Source organism: Jaculus jaculus, chromosome 12 (assembly GCF_020740685.1).
Source record: "Jaculus jaculus isolate mJacJac1 chromosome 12, mJacJac1.mat.Y.cur, whole genome shotgun sequence".
NCBI classification, from domain to species: domain Eukaryota; kingdom Metazoa; phylum Chordata; class Mammalia; order Rodentia; family Dipodidae; genus Jaculus; species Jaculus jaculus.
The window spans coordinates 30,426,629-30,451,714 of NC_059113.1; the positions used below are offsets into that span (position 1 = coordinate 30,426,629).

A 25,086-nucleotide genomic window follows, 5' to 3' on the forward strand; every position below is an offset into this window, starting at 1 on the left:
CTGCACATAGGTACTGCAGAATTAAAGTTGGGCCACTAGGATTTTCAGGCAAGCACCTTTATCTAATTAGTCAGCTCCCAAACACTCCTGAGTGCTGGGATTAAAGGCATGTGCAACCACTTCCAGCACAAGACTTTTATTTATTAAAGTGACACAGAGGGAAGGGGAAAGAAAAGGCTATGGAACTCTGGGCTAGAGCAAAAAAAAAAAAAAAAAAAGAAAAAAAAATCTAATAGCCAGGTGTGGTGGCCTAGGCCTTTAATCCCAGCACACAGGAAGCAGAGGCAGGAAGACTGCCATGAGTTTGAGGCCAACCTGGAGCTACAGAGTGAGTTCTAGGTAAACCTGACTACAGTGAGAACCTGCCTTGAAAACAAAACAAAACAAAAGTTAATATGTTATAAAAGGCTAATATAAGCCAGGAATGGTGGTGTATGCCTTTAATCCCAGCACTGAGGAGGCAGAGGTAGGAAGATTGCTGTGAGTTTGAGGCTACCCTGAGACTACATAATGCATTTCAGGTCAGCCTGGGCTAGAGTGAGACCCTACCTCAAAAAATAAAACAAGGGCTGGCTGGAGAGATGGCTTAGCAGTTAAGGTGCTTGCCCGCGAAGCCTAAGGACCCAGGTTCAATTCCCTAGTACCCACATAAACCCAGATGCCCAGTGTGGCACATGTATCTGGAGGTCATTTGCAGTGGCTAAGAAGCCCTGGCATGCCCATTCTCTCTCCCTCTCTGCCTCTCTCTCTCTCCTTCTCTCAAATAAATAAATAAAATAACAACAACAAACAAACAAAATAGGATAATATATTGCAAGACAATTTTGTTTCTGGGCCTGTAATGTTTAAATCTCTGTAAGTACTGGAGTTGGTCAAAGTTCTAATAATACAGATGTAGCTTCTTCAGAGAACCTTAGCTTTTAAAAAGTATATATATACTTCCAGGTCAGCCTGGACTAGAGTGAGACCCTACCTTGAAAAAACAAATATATATATTTGTATGTATGTATATTAGCCATGCGTGGTGGCACATGCCTTTAATCCCAGCACTCAGGAGGCAGAGGTAGGTGGATGGTCATGAGTTTGAGGCCACTCTGAGACTATATAATGAATTCCAGGTCAGCCTGTATTAGAGTGAGACCTTACCTCAAAAAAACAAAAATAAATAAATAAGATATTTTATTTTTATTTATTTATGAGAGAGAAAGAGACAGAAAAAGAGAGAGAATGGGTGCACCAGGGCCTCCAGGCACTGCAAACAAAGTCCAGATGTATGGTCCACCTTGTTCATCTGGTTCATGTGGGTCCTGAGGAATTGAACCTAGGTCCTTTGGCTTTGCAAGCAAGTGCCTTAATTGCTAAGTCATCTCTCCAGCCCATGTCTAGGGGTTTATAAGTCTTTCAGGCTAGGGTAGATGAAGATGACTGGATTGAGATATGGAGAAGCTTAGTAGATCCAATCATCAACTGAATTCCCACAAAGTGTCCACATGCCTTTTTTTTTTCTTTTCTTTTCTTTTTCTTTTTTTCCTCAAGGTAGTGTCTAACTCTAGCCCAGACTGTCCTGGAGCTCCAGGATGGAGCTCCAGGATGACCTTGAACTCATAGCAATCCTACTACCTCAGGTTTCCAAGTCCTGGGATTAAAGGTGTGCACCACCATGCCTGGCTGTGTCTCTTTTCTTTTTTTACACAATTTTTATTAACATTTTCCATGATTATAAAAAATATCCCATGGTAATACCCTCCCTCCCCCCCGCCACTTTCCCTTTTGAAATGTGTCTCTTTTCTAATCAGGGAACTGGTCATGCTCTTCCGTGTCTTGGTGACTGGGCCAACAGCAGATGGTGTGGTTCGGGCACACACCTGCAAGCTTGGTAAGGGAGAGGCAGAACAGAATCAAGGATGACATGTCTTTCAAGGGGCATCATGAAGTCTAGTCAGAACCTGCCAAGATTAGCTTCATTGCTCCCACACCCTCCACCCTGAGTCCCCCCTTGTGCATCTGGCTTACATGGGCCCTGGAGAATTGAACATGGGTCCTTAGGCTTCGCGGGCAAGCACCTTAACCACTAAGCTATTTCTCCAGCCCGATTTTTTTAACATTTGTTTTTATTTATTTATTAGAGACAGGGAGAGAATGGGCTCTCCAGGGCCTCTAGCCACTGTAAATGAACTCCAGATGCACGTGCTCCCTTGTGCATCTTGCTCATGTGGGTCATGGAGAATCGAACCAGGGTCCTTAGGCTTCACAGGCTAAGCCATCTGTCAAGCCTCATTTACTGTTTTAATCCTAATATTCACTTTAACTGTTAGATCCTCAAGGCAAGGACGAAAGACAAAACTGGTACCAAGGAGTGGCTAAATTGCAGCTAGGGCACAAAGCAAGGTTGCTGGCTCTCAAGGGCCCTCTCTAGTAGCAAGTTTCTTCCTCCTGTTTCTGTCACCAATAATACTTGCTTGTTACAAGCAAGAGTGTTGAGCTGTATAAGCAATCCAATTCAAAAGTGTGGTAGCATGCTTCAAATATGTTCTAGAGCCCCTTAAGCTTACCCTCTAACTCACCACCATAGCCCAGAAAAGAAACAGACAACCCACAAATAGTAACAGGGTACAGTGATGGTGTTATGGGGGTCTCTACCACATGCTATTCTGTTACGAGTATACTGTGCCTATCAAGCTAATTCCTAGCAGGGTAATCTGCACAGACTATGCACAGTAGACTATGCACCTTGGATGGAGTTACTCATGGCTTCTCCAAAGAGTTCCTGATAAAGATAAACAAACAATTCATGATCTAATCCAAACTTGTGATCAACTTCTTTTTTTTCAAGGTAGGGTCTCACTGTAGCTCAGGCTGACCTGGAATTCACTATGTAGTCTCAGGGTGGCCTTGAACTCACAGTGATCCTCCTACCTCTGCCTCCCAAGGGCTGGGATTAAGGGCATGCACCACTACACTGGCTTGTTTTGTTTTGTTTTATTTGATAGAGAGAAAGAGGGAGAAAGAGAGGGAGAGAGAGAGGGAGGGAGAGAGAGAGAGAGAGAGAGAGAGAGAGAGAGAGAGAGAGAGAGAAAATGGGCATGCCAGGGCTCCAGCCTCTGCAAAGGAACTCCAGACACGTGTGCCTCCTTGTGCATCTGGCTTACGTGGGTCCTGGGGAATCAAGCCTCGGCCCTTTGGCTTTGCAGACAAGCACCTCAACTGCTAAGCCATCCCTCTAGCCCTGTTTTTTGTTTTTTGAGGTAGGGTCTCACTCTAGCCCAGACTGACATAAAACTCACTGTAGTCTCAGGGTGGCCTTGAACTCATGGTGATCCTCCTACCTCTGACTCCCAAGTGCTGGGATTAAAGTTGTGCACCACCACATCGAGCTTCAATCAACTCTTATGCTCAGCCTCCCCATTGCTTTGACTGCCTGAAACTGAATAAAAGCTATGAGAACAGTCAGTTTAGGGAGCATTTAAGTGCATCCCCTGACTCTCCTTTAAATCATATGTTTAAAAAAATTATTTATTTATTTAACAGAGAGAAAGAGGCAGAGAGAGAGTGAAAGGGAATGGGCACACAGGGCCTCCAGCCACTGCAAAGGAACTCCAGATGCCTGTGCCACCTTGTGCATCTGGCTTACGTGGGTCCTGGTGAATTGAACCAGGGTTCTTTGGCTTCGCAGCAAAGCGCCTTAACCACTAAGCCATCCCTCCAGCCCTAAATCATTTTTTGGGGGGGTTGTGTGTTCATTTCGCGTCCTCCCACTGGGGGCAACTAGTTAAACCACTTTATAGGAGACTGACACCTAGATAGTTATAGGCAGGATGCTACTTTAACTAGGAATGTTCAATCATGCATACCACTGGCCTTCTACTTAAGCCCACACCTTATGTCAGGATCCTCAAGATGCACTTTGGTGGTGGTGGTGTGGGGGGGGAGCTCCTGGGTCTCTTCGTCTTTTTCCCAATGTGGTCACATTGAATAAATCTTTTTCTTTAAAAAAAATTTTTTTTGTTCATTTTTATTTATTTATTTGAGAGTGACAGACACAGAGAGAAAGAGGCAGATAGAGAGAGGGACAATGGGCGCGCCAGGGCTTCCAGCCACTGCAAACGAACTCCAGACGCGTGCACCCCCTTGTGCATCTGGCTAACGTGGGTCCTGGGGAACCGAGCCTCGAACCGGGGTCCTTAGGCTTCACTAGCTCGCAAAGGTGTGTATATATGGAAGTCAGAGAGCCCCTTTCTGGTCAGTCCTTGCCTTTCCACCTTGTTGGAGGCAGGGTTTCTCTTTGGATTCTCATTTTGCTCTTTTTTGCTGTGCTAGCCATAAGCTTTATGGGAAATTCTTGTGCCTCCGCCTCCTACCTTGCCATCAGTGTGCTGGGATTATAGAAGCCCGCCATGGCCATTTTTCAAAAACATGGAATAGGGGCTGGACAATTGGCTCAGCAGCTAAGGCGCTTGCCTGGGAAGGCTAAGAAAGCTTGTTCCAATGCCCAGGTCCCACGTATAGCCAGATGCAAGTGGGCAACGTTGCACATGCGCACAAGGGGGTGCACGTGTCTGGAGTTCCTTCAGAGTGGCTGATAGGCCCTGGTATGTCCATTCTCTGCCTTTTTCTCCCTCTCCGTGTGTCTTAGTCCTTCTCTGTCTCTTTCTCTCTCAAAAATAAAAATAAAAACGTGGGGGTTGGAGGGATGGCTTAGCGGTTAAGGCGTTTGTCTGCAAAACCAAAGGACCCAGGTTTGATTCCCCAGGACCCACGTTAGCCATGATGTACAAGGGGTCTGGAGTTCGTTTGCAGTGGCTGAAGGCCCTGGCGTGCCCGTTCTCTTTCTCTCTCCCTTTTTCTCTGTCAAATAAATAAATAAAATATAAATAAATAAATGTGGAATAGGTAACTGAAACTGTTACTTTGGCTTTCAGTTGAATACTTTATCCACTAGGCCATCTTTCCAACCCCCTTTTTAAAAAACTTTAAAAATACATATATATTTTTTTTATTATGGGGGGGTTGAGGTAGGGTCTCACACTAACCCAGGCTGACCTGGAACTTACTATGTAGTCTCAGGGTGGCTTTGAACCCACAGAAATCCTCCTATCTTTGCCTCCCCAGTGCTGGGATTAAAGACATGCACTACCACGCCTGGCTAATTTTGCTCTTTTAATTGGCTTATCTCAGATGAATGTGGTAGAACGAGATATGTTAGTATTGTTGACGCTTGGAGCCTGGGTTAAAAACTAGGAATTTGCAGGGCACGGCAAAACACACCTTTAATTGCTGGGAGGCAGGATCACTGAGTTGTTCAAGGCCAGCCTGAGATTACATAGTGAATTCCTGGTTAGCCTGGCCTAGATCTAGACCCTACCTCGTAAAACAAAACAAATAAAAACCGAACTAGGGAGATGGGGAGGTGGCCTAGCCATTAAGGAACTTGCCTGCAAAGCCTAAAGACCCAGGTTCGATTCCTCAGTACCCTTTCAAAACCAGATGCATAAAGTGGCACATGCATCTGGAGTTCGTCTGCAGCGGCTGGAGGTCCTGGCGGGCCCATTCTCTCTGCCTTTCAAATAAATAAAACATATTAAAAAAAAAAAAAAAACACTAGGAACTTCTTAGACGGAGAGGTCTAAGGTCTTTAAGCATAAAAGTTGGCCAAAAAGAAAAGGCACTTTAGGTCAAGCATGACACATCTACCGACCCACAAACCCTCTGAATTTGCCAACCTGGCAAATTCTGGCCCGGAGAGGGAGGAGGGAGGCAGTCGGTTGCCGAGGTAGACAACCTCCAAATTAGGATTTATGCAAAGTAGGACTTAGACTGCATGCCCAAGAGCCCAGCTCTGCAGGTCAGTAGGGCCAGTGCGGGGCTTTTAAGTCTCTGAGACCACCGCAGAATATGAGTAGGAGGGTAAAGCTGAGACCAGGAGGTCCAGGCGACTGGGAAAAGCTAGGCCCGGCAGGTCACGAAACACTGCATTTCGCGCGTGGCGCTCTGGGAGTTGTAGTCGCTTTCTTTCCGCTCTCCTTCATCCACTCGCTCTGGAAGCCCAAGGACGTCCAGGCAGTGGGTTCCACGACTCACAGGCTGCGACTTCCCAGACTCACTCCGGCGGTGCCCACCCCGCGCCCAGCTGCGCGCGGCGGCGGCTGGCGCGCGCTGCATTATGGGAGTCGTAGTCCTCTTGTCCCCTCCCGCCGCGCGCAGGCAGTCCGCGGGGACTACATTTCCCTTCGGCCAGCGCGCGCTCCCGAGTCGCCTCGGCACCAGCCAGGGGCGAGCCGAGAATCTCCAAGATGGCCGCGTGGGGAAGGAGGCGTCTGGGTCCGGGCAGTGGCGGTGGCGGCTCCCGAGAGAGGTGAGCTAGTGGTACGGGGCCGCGGATGGTGGCTCGACGTCGGGCCGGCCGGAACCTCCGCTCCACGTGCGACCCCCGTCCGAGTCTGGGCTCTGCGTCCGTCCCCTCCGCGCGCTGGGTCCAAGCCTGACGGGGGTTCGAGTCCGTGAGCAGCGGGCCGGCCAGTCTTGGCGGAAACGAGGGAGAGCGCGGCTCGGGTGGAGCGGCGGTCAGCGCCGGGCCGGGTGGGTCGTGAATTACTGCGAGTTGGCGTGGCACAGGCCGGAGGGCCGCCGGGAGGTCCTGCGGAGCTGAGTGCGGCCTTTGGGCCGCGGGACCACGCACGTGGCTGCTCTTGACCTAGGCCCCCCAACGTGGCGAGGGCCGCCTCCCCGGGGACTGGGAGGACGGGAAATTAACTGCTCAGGGTGCAGGGCTGCGTGCGATCGGTGCGATTTCTGGGGACCCTCACCCTCCGGGACGAGTTGCGGTCCCGGGCTCGGGCCTGGCCGCCTCCTGGGGGGGCAATCATCGCGACTTTTCCAGGGTTCTGTGCTAGCGCTCCAGCTCCTGGAAGTCCTTTAAAGTGACCTTTCCTACTTGAATGCGTGTGGGGGCGCTAGGGCCTTGTTTCTTCTAAAAGTGGGGCTTCCGTTTGGATAACTCATTCTTGAAGACTGGATTGGAGTGGTTGGCGTGCTGCATGTTGAACTTTTAGTCTTTTTTTTTTTTTTTCTTTCTCTCTTCCGGAAAGTCTTTTCAGCTAGTAGGGTGATACAGGTTGTTAGGACACTAGAAGTTTGGGAGACGCGTTGTATCTTAGTGGAGCTACCGGATTAAACTGCTCTGTCCATTTGTGCTAAAGCCTAATGGGTTGGGAGGTCAGAAGAAAAGAAAATTTGGCTTTACTCTTTTTGGTGAGAACTGTCAAACATACAAAAGTTCTGTCTTGATTACTCGCCATTGTTCCTTTCTGACTGATTCCATCCCATATTCATTGTTATTAGTGTCTGCAGATAGCTTTCCCAGTCCAGAAGACTTCACATTAGCAGCAGTGATAACTTACATTTTACTGAGCTCAGTTATCCAGCGTTATCCATTCTGCATTTCCTCTTCCTCGAAAGGCTTGTTTTTCTAACTCCAGTTAGTTTATTTTGAGGTAAGGTTCAGTTGTAGCTCAGGCTGACCTGGAATTCACTATGTAGTCTTAGGGTGGCCTTGAACTCACGGTGATCCTCCTACCTCTGCCTCCCACATGCTGGGATTAAAGGCATGTGGAACCACACCCAGCCAGTTTTGTATGTTTTTAGACTGGTAAAACCTTCAAAAGAAGTTACTTCAGTGGTTTCCAGATACCCTTAGGTAACTAGCAAATGCCCACAAGATCTTTAATGGAAAGGACAGTCTCTTAGGGAAGAACCTTCTTAGAAAACACAGTACCAGCTGGGACCATGCCTTTAATCCCAGCACTTGGGAAGGAGGCTGAGGTAGAAGTTCGAGGTCAGCCTGGGCAGAGCAAGACCCTACCTGGAAAAACAAAACAAACCCCAGTATCATAAAGACATTTTTCCTTAACAGGTACAGATAATTTGAAAGAACCAACTGGATGTCTCAGCCATCCACAGGCAGAATCCAGTCCGAAACAATTGAGTTTCAACAGATTCTTTGGGGGCGTGGGGTGGGCAGGGAGGTTTCAAGGTAGGGTCTCACTCTAGCCCAGGCTAATTTGGAATTCTCTATGTAGTCAGTGTGACCTTGAACTCACAGTGTTCCTCCTACCTCAGCCTCCCAAGTGCTGGGATTAAAAGTGTGCAGCCTTACGCCCAGCCTTCAACAACTTTTAAGAGAATTTAAATTGGGTGCCAACAGATTTCACTGTAAAACTGGGTAATGGCTGACACTGTTAAGGGCAAGTGCTCTCTAGTTCCTCACCTGAGAGCTTGACTCGTTGCACTTACCTGCCTGGGCCTTGTAGGTGTTCAGGTTGTAACCTTTGGCCAGGTAATGAAGGCACTACTCACACATGCAAATGCTGACTTGGGATGGGCTATCTGATTTTTATGGTTTGAAAGTTACTCCTCTTCCCCCCTCCCCCCCCTCTGCCCACCCTCCGAGGTAAAGTCTCATTCTGGCTGGTCTGTAACTCAATCTGTAGTCCCATGCTGGCCTTGAACTCACAGCAATCCTCCTACCTCTGCCTCCTAATCTCTGCTAAGATTAAAGGTGTGGATTACCATGCCTGCTGGCCTAGAAAGTTGCCATTTTCCCTCCTTCCAGATAAGTGGAGTGGCTGGAGGCTCCTCCCTTTGCCCTAAAGCCCTAGCCAGTTTCTGTCAGTTATTCATAGGCTCTCATCTTTTGCAGGATCACCTATTCCCTCAGATCCTCCCACATTGAGCAGGGCAGGGCCATGGAAACAACCCATCCCTGGCTAGCCAGCTAACTTCTGGGCACACCTCCATTCCAGCTCAGTTGGTGGCATAACTGGGTGGAGGCAAGCCAGATAAATTGTATGCCCAGCACCATTATGGGCTCTAGTGACCCAAGTGGGCTGTTTATGAGGCTCCTAAGTGACTTTGTTTCATGTCACATTCATACCGACTCAGATTTCAGCCACATTAGAGCGGCTTCCAGAGTTGCCGCTCACATCTGGTTGTTGTCTGGATGCTGAAACTGAAGGAAATACTGTGGTTTGAGGTAGGAGATGGAGGAGGGCTGCAAATGGGACAGATTTGCCAGTGCCTGCAGACTCTGGAGCAAGTATTATATTTAAAGGCCCTGTCTGGTGTCAGATTGCCAACTTAGTATGCAGTGGTTCAGAACACAAGCTAGCATTAGAACTGATCGAGTAAACTGTCATAGCAGTTCCGTAACTACTAGCCCCATGTCGCGATTATACTTAAGTTTGGCTCCCCAGTACACAGACCACATTTCATATGCTCAGTACCCACTTTGGGCTAATGGCTGCCATATTAGACATCACAAGTAGAGAACATTTCCATCGCTGCAGAAGTTTCTATAGATGTGGACAGTACTGGTCTAGACTAAAGTAGGAGGGGTAGAAGGAAGAAATTGATGGCTGCCTGTGTGTTGATTTTTCTCTCCACTCCATTAAATCTAGGGAACCAACATTATTTGTAATGAAGAACATCAGACTCTGAGCTGTAACCTGAATTCTTGTCCAAAATTGAGCATACTGGCAGCAAGCACAGCAAACAGATTGCCATTTGTCCTGCCGGCGTCCTTGAGGCACACTTGCCCACCTAGGAAAGCAGCACAGGTATCTGTGTGTTCTGCCACCTGTGTGTCAGCCTGGACCAGCTCTCAGACGGCCCGCCCTGCCTATCCTTACTTGGGCTACTTGGTGCCGCTCTCAGGGTCCCTGAGCATCCCTGAGTTCTCCGTGATTGTTGGAATGTGAGTATAGCCCTGTACTCTGAGCTCCTCTTTTGGTAAACCCATGAGGATGTCCTCGATCTGCCTCTGATCATGATGTAGGGTGGCTTGGGGTGTTCAGGCTTCCTTCCCTTGGTCTGTGCAGCTGTCTGTCTCAGCATCTGTTAGCCAATTCCCTGGGGTTATCATGGGGCTGTCTCCCTATACTTTCCCAGCACCACCTCCTCTGGGAGGGTTGTGCTGTGTGAATGCAGGTGGAGTAGCTCCAGATGGCCCATGCAGCTGGCCCAGCAGCCATGTGTTCAGATTGGATCACATTCCTGGGCTGATAGGCCCCTTTAGGCTCTGCTCTTTCCCATTTAAAGCTGGGGACTCCTGGGATTTGGAGGGCATTTAATATTTTGAGTGATTTCCATTCTGACTTTTGTGTGTCATGGGGGGTTTTGTTTTTTTCCTGGTCTGGATGAGATGAACAGGCCTGGGACTTGCACCTACATTTATTTTGTACAGCCACTGTGGGCAGTTGGGTTCTGCTTAGCTGGCTAGTGAGGGATGGCGGTGCCCACAGCTAGGCTACAAACTTGCAGACCTGGATGTGTATATTGGGTCTGTGGTGGTCTAGCACCTTCATCCTCACTTTAATGTGAGGAGGGTGCATTTTCATTTTCTTGGAATCACTCAAGCACCTGGATTCTAGTTATTTATTTATTTAGTTAGTTAGTTAGTTTTTATTTATTTATTCATTCATTCATTTATTTATTTATTTATTTTTTTTTTTTTTTGAGGTAGGGTCTCACTCTAGCCCAGGCTGACCTGGAATTTACTATAAAGTCTCACGGTGATCCTCCTACCTCTTCCTCCCAAGTGCTGGGATTAAAGGTGTGCGCCTGGCTGGAGAGATGGCTTAGCGGTTAAGTGCTCTCCTGTGAAGCCTATGGACCCCCGTTTGAGGCTCGGTTCCCCAGGTCCCACGTTAGCCAGATGCACAAGGGGGCGCACGCGTCTGGAGTTCATTTGCAGTGGCTGGAAGCCCTGGCGCACCCATTCTCTCTCTCTCCCTCTATCTGTCTTTCTCTCTGTGTCTATTGCTCTCAAATAAATAAATAAATAATGAGCAAAAAATATTGAAGGTGTGTGCCACCATGCCCGGCTACTTTTTTTTAATCTGGTTTATTTTTATTTTTTTTTTAATTTAAGAGCAGACAGACAGGGAGAAAGAGGCAGAGAGAGAGACCGTGAATGGGCGCGCCAGGGCCTCCAGCTACTGCAAATGAACTCCAAACGCATGCGTCCCCTTGTGCATCTGGCTAACATGGGTCCTGGGCAATTGAGCCTCAAACCAGGGTCCTTAGATTTCACAGGCAAGTGCTTAACTGCTAAGCCATCTCTCCAGCCCTCTAGTTACTTTTTTGTTGTTGTTTCTTTTTTGTTTGTTTGTTTGCTTTTTCAAGGTAGGGTCTCTAGCTCAGCCTGACCTGGAATTCACTATGTAGTCTCAGAGTGGCCTTGAACTCACAGTGATCCTCCTACCTGTTTCCAGAGTGCTGGGGATTAAAGGCATGTACCTCCACACCCAGTTGGATTCTAGTTATTTTGGTTTCCTTCATGGTGCAGTCCTATAAGCATATTCCATTGGAGATATCCTGAGGAAAGCTGGGCTCACCATGTTCCAGGAAAAGGGAGGGACTGAAGCCAGGCCTCAATTGGGCTTCTCGGTACTGCTTGGGTGAGTTCAGTGAGGGGCTCTGGGTGAAGGTGGGGCGTGCACCAACATGCTCAGGAACCTGAACCTGTGTTTGATCCCTGGTACCAGAGGCAACTTGAGGGGCACAGGTCCTGGGTAAAGTGATCACAACAGTTCTTCAGCTGAGGGCTGTGCCAAAGAGCCCTCTGCATGTCTGCTGCACATCAGCACTGCCACGAGCCTTGTGTGGATGTCAGCACTTACAATGCTCGTGTGCTAGGGACTGAGGTTTTATCTATGTAGATCTAATTAAACAGCCACAGTTGCTTTGCTCCTGTCACATTTGGTTTGCACACCTGGCCCAGGTCATCACTTTACCTCAATGCTTTTAGAGACCAGAACTTTTGGGCCTGTTTGACACATAGGAAACTGGCTTAGTGTAACAAGTTTTTTTTGCCCTTGGACCCAAAGCCAAAAAAGTGAACTTGAACCCACGACCCTGAGTTCTCACTTGACACAAAGATGACACAAATATCCTCACTGCTTAGGCAGAGGGCCTTCTCAGTCACCAACCACAGAGCAACAACAGAGGTGACCTCTTTCTTATACAAGGAAGTGTCATGTGCCCTGTGAAATAGCCCCTGGCTCTTAGTACTGGCCTCAATGTATGGGCCTGTCCCTCTCTGACCTTACTGACCCTTATATCTGCAGCATAGGGCGGGCTGACTGCTTTTTTTTTCCTGCTCTTTCCTGCCAGTCCTGAGGAAGCAATGCTTGGTTAGCCAAAAGTGACTTTCTGGGGCTGGAGAGATGGCTCAGTAGTTAAGGCACTTGCTTGAAAAGTGTAAGGACCCAAGCTTGACTCCCCAGTACCCACATAACACCAGATGTACAAGGTGGCACATGCATCTGGAATTTGTTAGCTGTGGTTAGAGGCTCTGGTAGGTCAATTCTCTCTATTTGCTTCTTTCTCTTTATCTCTGTCTCTCAAATAAATAAGTAAATTTAAAAAAAATTTTTTTTTTTGGTTTTTCGAGGTAGTGTCTCGCTCTAGCCGAGGCTGACCTGGAAGTCACTATGTTGTCTCAGGGTGACCTTGAACTCACAGTGATCCTCCTACCTCTGCCTCCCAAGTGCTGGGATTAAAGGCGTGTACCACCACGCCAGGCTATTAGGTCAGCCCTGAAGAGAGACAGTATCTTCATAAACCAAAAAATGGGTGGGGGAGAATTTCCTCAAACCCCAAGAAATGCACAAGTGACTATATATTTATGGATCAAAACACAGTTTGACAGATGAGCCTGCTTTACATTTTTAGGCATCAGGTTCCTTAATTACAACAAAGGGTTTTCTCTTCCTGGCCTTCATTACAGATTTCTATTAATGTTTTGGGAACCTGTTGCCTTCAGGCTCAGAACTAGATGTGGGTGTCCTGATATAAACAACACCTGTCATTCAGGAAGCCCAGTGCCCTCCCTGATTATGCTTATTATTTTTGTTTGTTTATTTTATTTGAGGGACACAGAGAGAATGGGTGCACCAGGGCCTCTAGCCATTACAAATGAACTCCACTTTTACTTTGTTTGGTTTTTGAAGTAGGATCTTGTTATAGCACAGGCTAACCTGGGACTCACTCTGCATTCTCATGTTGGCCTTGAACTCATAGCTATCCTACTACCTCAGCCTCCCAAGTACTGGGATTAAAAGGCTTATGGCACTACACCTGACAATAAGAATATTTAAAACAAAACAGAACCAAAGCCAGGTGTAGTGGTGCACACATTTCTTTCTAGCAGAGGCAGAGGAAGGAGGATCACTGTGAGTTCAAGGCCACCCTAAGACTACATAGTGAATTCCAGATCAGACTGGACTAGAGTGAGATCCTACCTCAAAAACAAACAACAACAACAACAAAAAACCATGTTGTGACAGGGTTGGGGAGATGGCTCAGCTGTTAAAGGTGCTTATTTGCAAAGCCTGCTGGTCCCAGTTTCAGTTCCCAAGGACTTAAGTAAAACCAGATGTACAGTAGTGCATGTGTCTGGAGTTTGCAGTGGCTAGAAGCCCTGGCATGCCATTCTTTCTTACATATAAATAAATAAAACTTTTTAAAAAATTTTTTTGTTCATTATTATTTATTTGAGAGAGAGAGAGAATGGGTGCGCCAGGGCTTCCAGCCACTCAAATGAACTCCAGATGTGTGTGCCCCTTTGTGCATCTGGCTAATGTGGGTCCTGGGGAATTGAGCCTCGAACCAGTGTCCTTAGGCTTCACAGGCAAGTGCTTAACCGCTAAGCCATCTCTCCAGCCCTTTGTTTCTTTATGAGAGAGAATGGGCATGCCGGGGCCTCTAGCCACTGCAAATGCCAGACGCATGTGCCACCTAGTGCATCTGACTTATATGAGTACTGGGGAATCAAACCTGGATCCTTTGGCTTTGCAGGCAAGCACCTTAACCACTAAGCTGTCTCTTTAGCCCAAATAAAAATATTTTTTGTTTGTTTGTTTGTTTTCAAGGTAGGATCTCACTGTAGCTCGGCTGGCCTTGAATTGTGGTGATCCTCCTACCTCTGCCTCCCAAGTGCTAGTACCCCTCGTCCAGGCTGACCTGAAATTCACTATGTAGCCTTAGGGTGGCCTTGAACTCACAGTGATCCTTCTACCTATACCTCCCAAGTGCTGGGATTAAAGGCGTGCACCAAAGCCAGAGGACAACCTTGGGCATTGCTCAGCAACACCATACATTTTTTTTTTTAATTTATTTGACAGAGAAAGAGGGGGGGAGAGAGAGAGAGAGAGAGAGAGAATGGGCTCCTCAGGGTCTCCAGCCACTACAGATGAGCTCCAGATTCGTGGGGCCCCTTGTGCATCTGGCTGATGTGGGTCCTGAGGAATTGAACTGGGGTCCTTTGGCTTTGCAGCCCCAGTCCAGCTTCTACCCCTTCTTTCTCTCTTTTTTTTTTTTCCAAGATAGGGTTTCACTCAAGTCCAGGCTGACTTGGAAATCACTAAGTAGTCTTATGCTGGCCTTGAACTCACAGTGACCCTCCTCCCGAGTGCTGGCATAAAAGGTGTGTGCCACTGCGCCCAGCTTCTGTTTTGTTCTGTTTTGTTTTGTTTTTTGAGGTAGGGTCTCCCTTTAGCCCAGGCTGATCTGGCTTCACTCTATAGTCCCAGGCTGGCCTCAAACTCATAGCAGTCCTCCTGCCTCTGTGTATATATACCACCATGACGCCCAGCTTTTTTTTTTTTTTTTAATTTTAATTTTGAGACAGTTTCACTACGTTATCCACACTGGCCTTGAGTTTAATTCTCCTGCCTCAGCTTCCTGAGTAGCTGTGATTACAAGCCTGTACCACCAGGTCCAGTTTTGTACAATGGAATCTTACTTGGCCTTAAGATTCTGGAACATAATATGCCATGTGGCTGGACTTTGGAAAATATTCAAGTAAAATAGTCAAAAAAGTTCAAATACCATGTGATTCTGTGCATTTGGGGTCCCTGAGATAAATTCATAGAGACAGAAAATATAGTGGTGGGTGCTGGTGGTGAGTGAGGACTTAATGTTGAATGGATACAGTTTCAGTTTTACACAGTGAAAAAGTTCTAGAGATTGATTGTACAATGGTGTGGATGTAATTAATACTTAAGGTGCTGAAATTTTGTTATGTGAATTTTTTTTCTTTATTTATATGAGAGCAACAAAGAGAAACAGGCAGATAGGGAGAGAGAATGGGTGTGCCAGGGCCTCCAGACACTGTAAATGAACTCCAGACTCTTGCACCCCCTTGTGCATCTAGCTAACATGGATACTGGGGAATCAAGCCTTGAACCGGGGTCCTTAGGCTTCACAGGCAAGCGCTTAACTGCTAAGCCATCTCTACAGCCCTGTTATGTGAATTTTATCACAAATAGTGATGAACCTTGTGTTTACCACTCAGCTTTGCCTTGCCCTGGTCCATGAGAGCTCCTAGGCAAAGATTACTGCTCATGCAGCCTCATTCCCTTGCTCTTCATAGTTGACTGTGGGAGACAGCCTAATGGCAAAGGCTTTGCTCACTTTGCACACTTGAGTGTGTTCCATCTCTTTTGTGGCTGGGATCCCATCAACCTCACTTGGATGGCAGGTGGTCCAGTTTAGAGTTGTTGCTTCTCTTGTCAGCTTTTGCTCTTATCACACAGCAGTGCTGTGAACAGTCTAATGCAACTCATCGCTTGAGGTGTCTGTAAACTATGGGAAGACCCACATTTGAGATTCCCTCATGCTTTGTGCTAGAGTGAGGCAGCCTGCCAGGGACATTGTCAGTTCCCAAAGGATACAGTGTGTTCTTCCTTTTTTTCTTTTCATATTTGATGGATTTTGTTTTGTTGTGTTTTTTGAAGTATGGTCTTACTCTAGCCCACGCTGGCCTTAAACTCACAGCGAACCTTCTACCTCTGCCTTCCGAATGCTGGGTTAAATTCATGTACCACCATGTCCAGCATAAGCCATAAGGCCACTTTTTCCTCCCCAAAATATTTATTTATTTGAGAGGGAGAAAGAGGCAATGAGAGAAAGAATGGGTGCACCAGGGCCTCTGGCCACTACAAATAAACTTAACTCCACATGCATGTGCCATTTTGTGAATCTGGCTTATGAGGGTTCTGGGGAATTGAACTTGGGTCCTTAGGCTTTGCAGGTAAATGCCTTAACTGCTAAGCCATTTCTCCAGCCCCTTGTTTGTGTTTTCTAGAAAGCACTACTGATATAACAGTATAACAGTTCGTTTTATTATTGCTATGTCTATCCCAGAAGAATGGAGGCTCCAGAAAGGCAGAAATGGCCTTTGTGTCAGCCTGACATGGGATTACAACTTTACTTCTAAAACAACCAAACAAAAAAGCTGGGTGTAGTCAGCAGGAGGATCACCTTAGGTGGGTCTCCTTGAGTTAGAGGTCACCCTGAGACCCCACCTCCAAAAAACAAAAGTTTAAGTCTATCTGGTCTCAGGAGGGGGCTGGCTATTCAGCTGCCCACCCTTTCCCCTACAAAGTACAGGGTTTTCCTTCAATTTTCCAGCATGGGACGGAATAGGGACCAAACATGGAGGACTCATGTGCCCCAGTGACTTGGGGCACATCTTGGTTACTACAGCCTGGGTGTAGGTAGCAGCAGACAGCTGTCCAAACCCTCGCTGTGGAGACAAGCTAAGAAAGTTCATCATTGGCTGGGTGTGGCCTTCAGGAGGCAGAGGTAGGAAGATTGCTGTGGGTTTAAGGCCAGCCTGAGACTACATAGTGAATTCCAGGTCAGCCTGGGCTAGTGAGAGACCCTTCCTGGAAAACCCAAAAGTAAAAAAAGTCTGTCATTGAATCCTGTCCAGTCCCAGTCCTGAGAGTATGCCTGGTACCTACTTCATACTCCCCAAGGTACAGGTGGGACAGCCACCTTATCTGGAAGCTGGGGCCAATGATGGGCACCAGAGAACTGACCCAAGATGATGATCCAAGGAATTTGGTTGGGTTGAGGGTAGGCTGGAAGAGAGGGAGGTCTGTTGGAGCCATAGTGGAGTGCCAGGATTAACAGTCTTGGATTGGAAGCATGGAAGTGGGGGTGCAGGGAACCTGGTGGAAAGAAGAAACCAAGAAGGGAGCATTGGCCAGAGCCATTGAGTTTTTTAAACTTATGTATTTGCACGTATGTGTATATGTGCATGTGTGTATAGGTGCACTAAGGCCTCTTGCTACTGCAGATGAACGCTAGACATTTGTACTACTTTGTGCATCTAGCTTACATGGATGGCTTTGGAATTGAACCTGTGCCGGCAAGCTCTGCATGCAACTGCCTTTAGCTGCTGAGCCATCTCCCCAGCCCCAAGTACTGCTTTTAAATCTGCTTCCATGAACTAGGCAGGGGTCAGGCCACCCAGGATCTAAAGCCCATGGCCTTCCAAATTGGGGCTAGCTGGTGGTGCCATGAGTGATTTAAGGCAGCTTTCCACCTGGGCTCATGACCAGGTTACATTTGACCTAGAAGCCTCAGCCAGCTGCTCTGGCTGGGTGCTAAGGTGGTAGGGAGATGGTTGGACTTGACTCTCTGTTGGGGAGCTCAGCCACCAATTTCTGAAGTGAGGAGTCCAGAGTCCTCATCAGCCATGCAGACCTGAACCCTCAAATACCTACATATGCCATGGCATACAGCACCTCTCCTGCCAGTGTATAATAGAGTGGAGTGCTCACTGCGTATCTGCGCCACTGGGCTTGTGCCTGTGTGTTTCTGTTTGAACCTTAGCACTGACTTGTACTCCTGACTCCCTGGAGCTACTCAAGCCCTTCCTGCAGCTGGAATAACCTGTCTCTGGCTTCCTGTTGGTTACAAGTGTCTTAAATGCTTTATTCTTCTGGGAAGAAACAGCTTCAGTGACTTGTTCACCTTCTCCTTCTGAACATTTGCTCCAGCTGGAGAAATGCCAGAGGACCTTGTTGAGAAAACCCAGGTTTCCAGTTGAGCGTGTTAGCTGCCCAAGGTTTCAGGCAGCCTCGTCACTGTTGCAGGCTGTTTGTTGCAGGCTGTTGTTTTCTTGGCAGCACCCGGGGTAAGCCTAAGGCCCCAGCACAGACAAGCCAGCTCCACCTCTGAGGCACCTTTCCCTCCCATGCTAAGACTTCTGGACCCACCCAGGGGAATACCTTTCTTTCTAATGCACAGTTGACTAGGGGCCTGCAATTTAATTAGGCATTACCTGAGTGTAGCTTAATTACAGTTATTGGTTTAGGGTTAAGTATTCCCATTGCCTGAGTCTAAGCCAATGCCTTTTTTGGTTTTTTGAGGTAGGGTCTCACTCTAGCTCAGGCTGACCTGGAATTCACTATGTAATCTCAGGCTGGCCTCGAACTCACAGCGATCCTCCCACCTCTGCCTCCCCAGTGTTGGGATTAAAGGCGTGCGCCACCATGCCCAGCAGCCAATGCCTTTTTATTAAAGGAGTTCCCATCTGAGCATTGGACCTCCTCCCTCTGCACCTGGAAGACCGATATTTATTTTATTTATTTATTGCATTGGTTGTTAGATCTACTTTTTTCTCAATTTTTTTTCTATTTCTTTTTTATTTTTTCTCAATTTTTATTAACATTTTCCATGATTATAAAAAGTATCTCATGGTAATACCCTCCCTCTGCCCCCCCACCTTTCCCCTTTAAAATTCCATTCTCTTATCATATCCCCTCCCCATCTCAATCAGTCTCTTTTATTTTGATGTCATGGTCTTTTCCTCCTCTTATGATGGTCTTGTGTGGTAGTGTCAGGCACTATGAGGTCATGGATATCCAGGCCATTTTATGTCTGGTGGGAGCACGTTGTAAGGAGTCCTACCCTTTCTTTGGCCCTTACATTCTTTCTGCCACCTCTTCCACATTAGACCCTGAGCCTTGGAAGGTGTGATAGAGGTATTGCAGTACTGAGCACTGTGGTCATTTCTTTCCACCAACCCCTATGATACCTTCTGAGTCATCCCAAAGTCACTGCCATCTGAAAAGAGAAGATTCTTTACCAAAAGTGAGAGTAGTGTTAATATATGGGTATGGATATTAAGAGAAGTACTTACTGGGCAGTTTGATAAGCATAGTATATACATTTTTCCAGACATCAGCAGATGTTACACCCCTAGGGCTTATGACTAACCCTGTTTTAACTTTTCATATTAGGGATGTGTTTCCCCCCATGGAGTGGGCCTCCAGTCCAATTGGAGGGCAATTGGTTTCCACCATGATAGACGTGCCACTATTGCACCTGTTGGCTCCTTTGGCCTGGCTTTCCAATTATGAGGTTTGCAGTGTCCACTGTTGAGTATCTTCAGTGGTGGTATCTTTCTCCCATTGAACTACATGTAGAATAGCTTCTTCCAGCTTTCTGTCGGCTGGTCTACATGGAGGAGGTTATCAGCTCAGTTCCAGCAGGATTTCTCAGTGACCTTGCAGCCCAAGTATGTGGAGTGTTCAGCAATAGGGTCTTACCATCTGTTCCTGGTGGGAAACCAAGGGCTTCAGCAACAGCCTATAATGTTTTGGGGGCATCAGTGACCTCCCTGGTCAACAACTCACTGGAGGTATCCCATCCCTGGCACTGAAAATTTTCTAACAATTATCTATGGCTCCTGAGTGTTTCATTGTCCAAAACCGGAGGATTACATATGATTTATTTGTATCTTCTTAGATTTTGATTCGCCCTCCCTCCACCTTTCCTTTACTCAGTCTCTTCCCCTGACCTCACTTTTGGGCCTTTTCACCCCCGTTAATCTATTCTTCTACTTTCATATATACAATACCAACCTATTAAGTACCCTCCTCCCTTCCTTTCTCTTCCCTTTATATCTCTTTTTTAATTTGCTGGCCTCTGCTACTGAGTTTTTTCCTTCTCACACAGAAGTCCAATCATCTGGAAGACAGATTTTTTAAAAATATGTATTTATTTATTTATTGAGAGAATGGGCATGCCACAGCCTTTAGTCACTGCAAACAAATCCAGATGCATGTGCCACCAAGTGCATCTGGTATATGTGGGTTCTAGGAATTGAAACTGGTTCCTTAGGCTTTGCAGGCAAGTGCTTTAATCGGTAAGCCATCTCTCCAGCCCAGAGGTAAGGTCTCGCTCAATCCCAGGCTAACCTGGAATTCACTATGTTGTTTTAGGGTGGCCTTGAATTTATGGTGATCCTCCTACCTCTGCCTCCCAAATGCTGGAATTAAAGGTTTGCACCATCATGCCAGGCTCAGCCCCAGATCTGCCCTCGCCTAACTCCCCCCACTCCCCCGTAAGGCCTCACTGTAGCCCAGGCTGATCTGGAATTTACTATGTAGTCTCAGGGTGACCTCAAACTCTCTGCGATCGTCCTACCTGTGCCTTCGGAGTGCTGGGATAAAGGCATGCGCCACCGCACCTGGCTCAAAAATTATTTATTTGCAAGCAGAGAGGAAAGAGACAAAACTATGGGCATGCCATAAGAGCAATAGTGAGTTTATCCAGCTAAAGTGAAACTCAGTCTTTGAGGATTGCTTATCTATTAAGAGTTGTTCTTAAAGTGTTGAGTCTTGCCTGAAAAACTCTGTGGTAGAGTATATTCTTGGCATATATGAGGCAAATTTATCCCTAGCACCAAAATCATATAAGCAAGGTTTAAAATAAAGCACTAAATCCTGCCCAAGAGTGACAATAGGAGGTCTGTTGGGCTCTCTGGTGCCTGTCATTTTCTTGATGTCTGCCCCAGTGATTCCGTTTTCCCCACCTTTGGAGCAGGGCTGGAATCACAGCATGCCAGGTTCTAGGGTTGGCTGTGTTTCAGGTCTCTACTCATCTCTAGTAGTAACTGACGAGTCACTGCCCTACTCCCTGTGGCTTTCTTCTGCACAGCTGCTGGCGTGCATGCTTCTGGGACAACCCAAGCAGCCAGGCTTTCTGTGAACACAGGAATGTATACTGCTGGCTATTGGAGCCTGGCTCCTATCAGGCAGCCAGCTGCAGGTAGATGTCACACTGACTCTCATGTGGCTGGGTATACTTTCACAGAGTCCTCAGTTAGAGGTGCCTGGATTTAAATAAGAAGTCATGACCATCAAGTCCCTGGGATCATGTTTCCTTTGTGGTCTGTCTTGTCAACCGGGGACTACAGGCTGCTTTTCATTGAGACAGAGGTGGGTCGTTGTAGCATGGGTAATGAGTTTGTGGGTCAAAAGCCTGATCCTGCTTCAAGGGCTATATGTACAGTGTCTCTGGGAGGCTTGGACAAAGGCTTCCTGTCAGACATAACATAGAACTAAAGAAGCAGTCAGATGTGAATAGGCTGAAGCAAGGCCTATGAAACATGTTGTGATGCATCTTGTCAACTTGAATGAAAGATGCCTCGGCTACTAGAGAAGTACACCTGGGTGTGTGTCAGGACATTTCTAAAGACCATTACGTTACCAGAGCTCTGACCTAATCAGTTATAACTCTAATGTATTGATGGGTTAAAAAATACTGGGATGTGGTAAAACTGAAAGGTGGGGCCTTATTGGAAGAAGTAGGCCCAGGGATGTGTCTTAGCAGTGTGGGGGGTGTATCTTGCCCTGGCCTCTTGATGTCTAACACCTTCCTGGGTACCATGAAGTGAACAGCTCTGTTCTACCGCGCTCTTCCTCCATGATCCACCTCACCCCAGGCCCAGAAATACAGAATCAGACTACCATGACAGAACCAAATTTCCCCTTCATTTTTTTTTTTTTTTTCAGGAATTCAGTCTACAACATAAGGAGTGTACAGCCTTATAGTTAGGTTTGCCTGTCACAGTGGGAGAAGATTCTGCTCTGAGTGAATTCTGCACAGGAGAGGCCTCAAACTACTTGATGTTCCCTAAAGCCATGATCATCACATTGAGGCCTGGCTGTCTTTGGCTTTGGTCCAGAGCTTAGCTTCCACAGTGCTCTGATTCCTTGTTACCTGGTCAGAGGCCTGTAGTCCATTCCCTGGGGAGGTTAAGTCCCTGTATACAAGAGCAGAGCAGTATCTTTAAGTTGACAGAAGCCCCCCCCCCCCCCCCCCCCCCAGTGATGACAGCTCTGGCCCTCCATGGTTAAATTGTAAAGCATCTGGGCAACATGTTTAAAAAGCTCTGCAGATGATCCTTTTTGTTCACCAAAGGATCTGAGAAGTCTGTTCCAGCTCAGAGAGGGTTGTGTTTACTTCCAGTGGCTTGTGTTCCCTGATCCTCTACAAGAGCCTTTGCTGAAGAGAGGGGCTGGTGCTGCGCACTATCCTTCCAGGGACCAGAAGAATCTGGTTGGGGGCACTTGGGTTAGAGTTGTTCCTCATTACCTGTTGTTCTACAGGCCAATGTGACCAGTTGAGTTCTGAGCCCAGGGCAGGTTGTTCAGCAGCCGCTGTCAGTTCCACTGAGGAACCTCCTGCAGGTGCCCTGAGGAGCTAGAGCAGAGCACATGTTGACTTGTGCTTCTGTGACTGCATACGCAGTGTTCTGGGCTGAGACTCCTTTGCTTTGCATTAGTGATGGCTCACAGGTCTGTCAGGTGCTGGGCAGGGGGCTCCCCACTAGCCCAGCATACAGCATAGCAACTTGTCCTACACTGAGTACTCCTTTTCCTGTGTCCTTTGTTTCATGTTTCATTCTTTCAGAAAACACCATTGCTGAGAATCTTGTGTGCTGGGGTCTAAAACAGATGAACCCATAAGTGAAGCGTGCTTGAGGCTGAGGGACACACATCTATCCAACCAGACTTGCTCAGCCTAAACTCTTTCTCTTTCCCTCCTAAAGGGTGAGCCTGTCGGCCACAGACTGCTACATCGTGCACGAGATCTACAGTGGGGAGAATGCCCAGGACCAGTTTGAGTATGAGCTAGAACAGGCGCTGGAAGCCCAGTACAAGTACATTGTGATCGAGCCCACCCGCATTGGAGACGAGACAGCACGCTGGATTACTGTGGGCAACTGCTTGCACAAGACGGCTGTGCTGGCAGGCACTGCCTGCCTCTTCACCCCGTTGGCACTGCCCTTGGATTACTCCCACTACATCTCCCTGCCCGCTGGTGTGCTGAGCCTGACCTGCTGCACTCTCTACGGGATCTCCTGGCAGTTCGACCCTTGCTGCAAGTACCAGGTGGAGTACGACGCCTATAAACTGTCCCGCCTGCCTCTGCACACGCTCACCTCCTCCACCCCAGTGGTGCTGGTCCGGAAGGACGACCTGCACAGAAAGAGACTGCACAACACGATAGCACTGGCCGCCCTGGTGTACTGTGTAAAGAAGGTTTATGAGCTCTACGCTGTATGACTGCAGGAGCGGGACGCGGAACAGAACCACAAGGCCCACAGGACACAGAGGACTCAGATCGCTACAGCAACACTTTGGGCTTGCTCTGTGAGGCAGCGGTGCCTGGGAAGGTGTTTGGTTTAATACATGTTATTTTTAAAAAAAATAACATCATGGGTGTACCAAGGGTTTTTTTCAGCTCATCACACTAAGATGTCTCTTTCCCTAACCCAGGAGTGGGTCCGAGACCATAGAGGTCATGCTGGGCAGTGGAGTGTGGATGGAAGCCACCCTATTTACTGAGGGAGTGTGAACATGCTTGTGGGGGGTCTTTAAGTATATTGTTTAACCATACCATTCAGAGCCAACCAGAAGCTATTGACCATTAAAATTATGAGAATTTCAACTGCTGTTCTCTTTCTATGCCTGAGCCTGTAGTTGCAGTGGCTGCATGTGGCATGTGCAGGTGCTGCTCCTCACCCTGCCAATTTCATCACCTCCAACAAGGACAGACCAAGATCGGAGTTCCTGCACAAAAAGACCGTACAGCACGATACCACTGGCCACACCAGTGAGTCGAGTTCAGTTATGACTCCCTTGGCCCTGATGTGCGATTTCAGAGAAGTGGTACAAAAAGGTGGCCTAGAGGCCATAGGATCTCCCTTTTGTTCATTTGGGGACTAAAGGGCTATGAGCCCTTCTCCAAATTTCACCATGCTGCACTTTGATTTAGGGCCCAGAAATATTTCTGCTTTCCTCTTTGTTTTTTGAGGTAGGGTCTCACTAGCTCAGGCTGACCTGGAAGTCACTCAGGGTGGTATTGAACTCATGGCAATCTTCCTACCTCTGCCTCCTGAGTATTGTGATTAAAGGTGTGCACCACCACGCCTGGCTTTGCTTTCCTTCTTTTTTTAAGAGAAGTGCTGTGCCAGGGCCTCAGCAATTGAACTGCAAATGCTTGTGTCACTTAGTGGGCATGTACAACCTTGCATTCGCCTCACCTTTTGTGCGTCTGGCTTATGTGGGATCTGAAGAGTTGAACATGGGTCCTTAGGCTTATGCACTAAGCCTTCTCTCCAGCCCTCTGCTCTCCTTTAAAGCACTGAAGCAGTTCCTAATGTGGCCTGAGCCCTGCAGACCCTGGCCATGGTGGATCTGCCTGCTTAGGGGAGCTGATCCACTTTTGTCTAGACTTTGGATAAGCGGAAGTGGTCCCCTGCACAGAGGCTGAGGCTGCTGTCACTGCTGGGTAGCCGCCCAGCATCTCTGCAGAGAAGTCACAGACAACCAAGCTGACTCTTCCTCAGGAAGGTCTGGTGCCAGTGTTAGGAAAGGGTGCCTGCTCTGCGGTATAAGGCAGGAAAACCTTTGTGGGGAGCTCAAGGGGCAATTGGGCTATTTCGGGTACAGATTTTGAAAGATATGAAAAGGGACCCACGGCCCTCCAAAATTTTACAAACTTTCACTTAATTCCAAATACCCTAGGGAGATTAATGACTTAGTTCAGATGGATACACAGTATTGTGGACATGGCAGCATGGCTGGGACTGTACTGAAGAGGTAACTGCCTTGGCCACAAGCAATCCCTGGTGCACAGGCCTCCTGACTGCAAGGTGGGTTGAAACGTGGCACGCGCGAGACCTTGGGTGTCCGCAGGCTGGCTTTGAGCCTGCTGGTCATGCATAGCATGGGAGGGGTTTTTAGAACAGGCACCTGGACTGATTGCTCTTTCTGCCCATCAGATTGCATGAGGGGGAAGGAGTTGGACCCCAGTGGGCCAGTAACCCCAAGTAAGCTTAACAGGTGTTCTTGTCCAAAACAAATCAGGTTCAAGGTCTGGCAAGATGGCTCAGTGGGCAAGTGGTTGCTGCATAAGCATAGGCATTGCACACCCCTA

The 25,086-nt window shown here is 47.7% G+C and overlaps 1 protein-coding gene across 2 annotated transcripts; it reads left to right on the forward strand.

Annotated features, from left to right (window-relative positions):
• Positions 1–6,263: 6,263 nt before the first annotated feature.
• Tmem11 (transmembrane protein 11) lies at positions 6,264–23,595 on the forward strand. Of its 2 annotated transcripts, XM_004669029.3 has the most exons (3): positions 6,283–6,352; positions 9,453–9,748; positions 22,694–23,595. In XM_004669029.3, coding segments are annotated over exons 2-3 (519 nt in total). In that variant the 5' UTR covers positions 6,283–6,352; positions 9,453–9,746; the 3' UTR covers positions 23,211–23,595. The 2 variants fall into 2 exon arrangements, with proteins under 2 accessions (XP_004669085.2, XP_004669086.2); XM_004669028.3 differs by lacking the exon at positions 9,453–9,748 and having other exon boundaries at positions 6,264–6,352.
• Positions 23,596–25,086: the final 1,491 nt, after the last annotated feature.

Excerpts from the sequence above, each read along its gene's own strand:
- Tmem11 (XM_004669028.3), top strand. The coding sequence starts at position 6,291 with ATGGCCGCGTGGGGAAGGAGGCGTCTGGGTCCGGGCAGTGGCGGTGGC. Across the intron at positions 6,353-22,693 it reads GGTGGCGGCTCCCGAGAGAG|GGTGAGCCTGTCGGCCACAG; the intron begins GTGAGCTAGTGG and ends TCCCTCCTAAAG.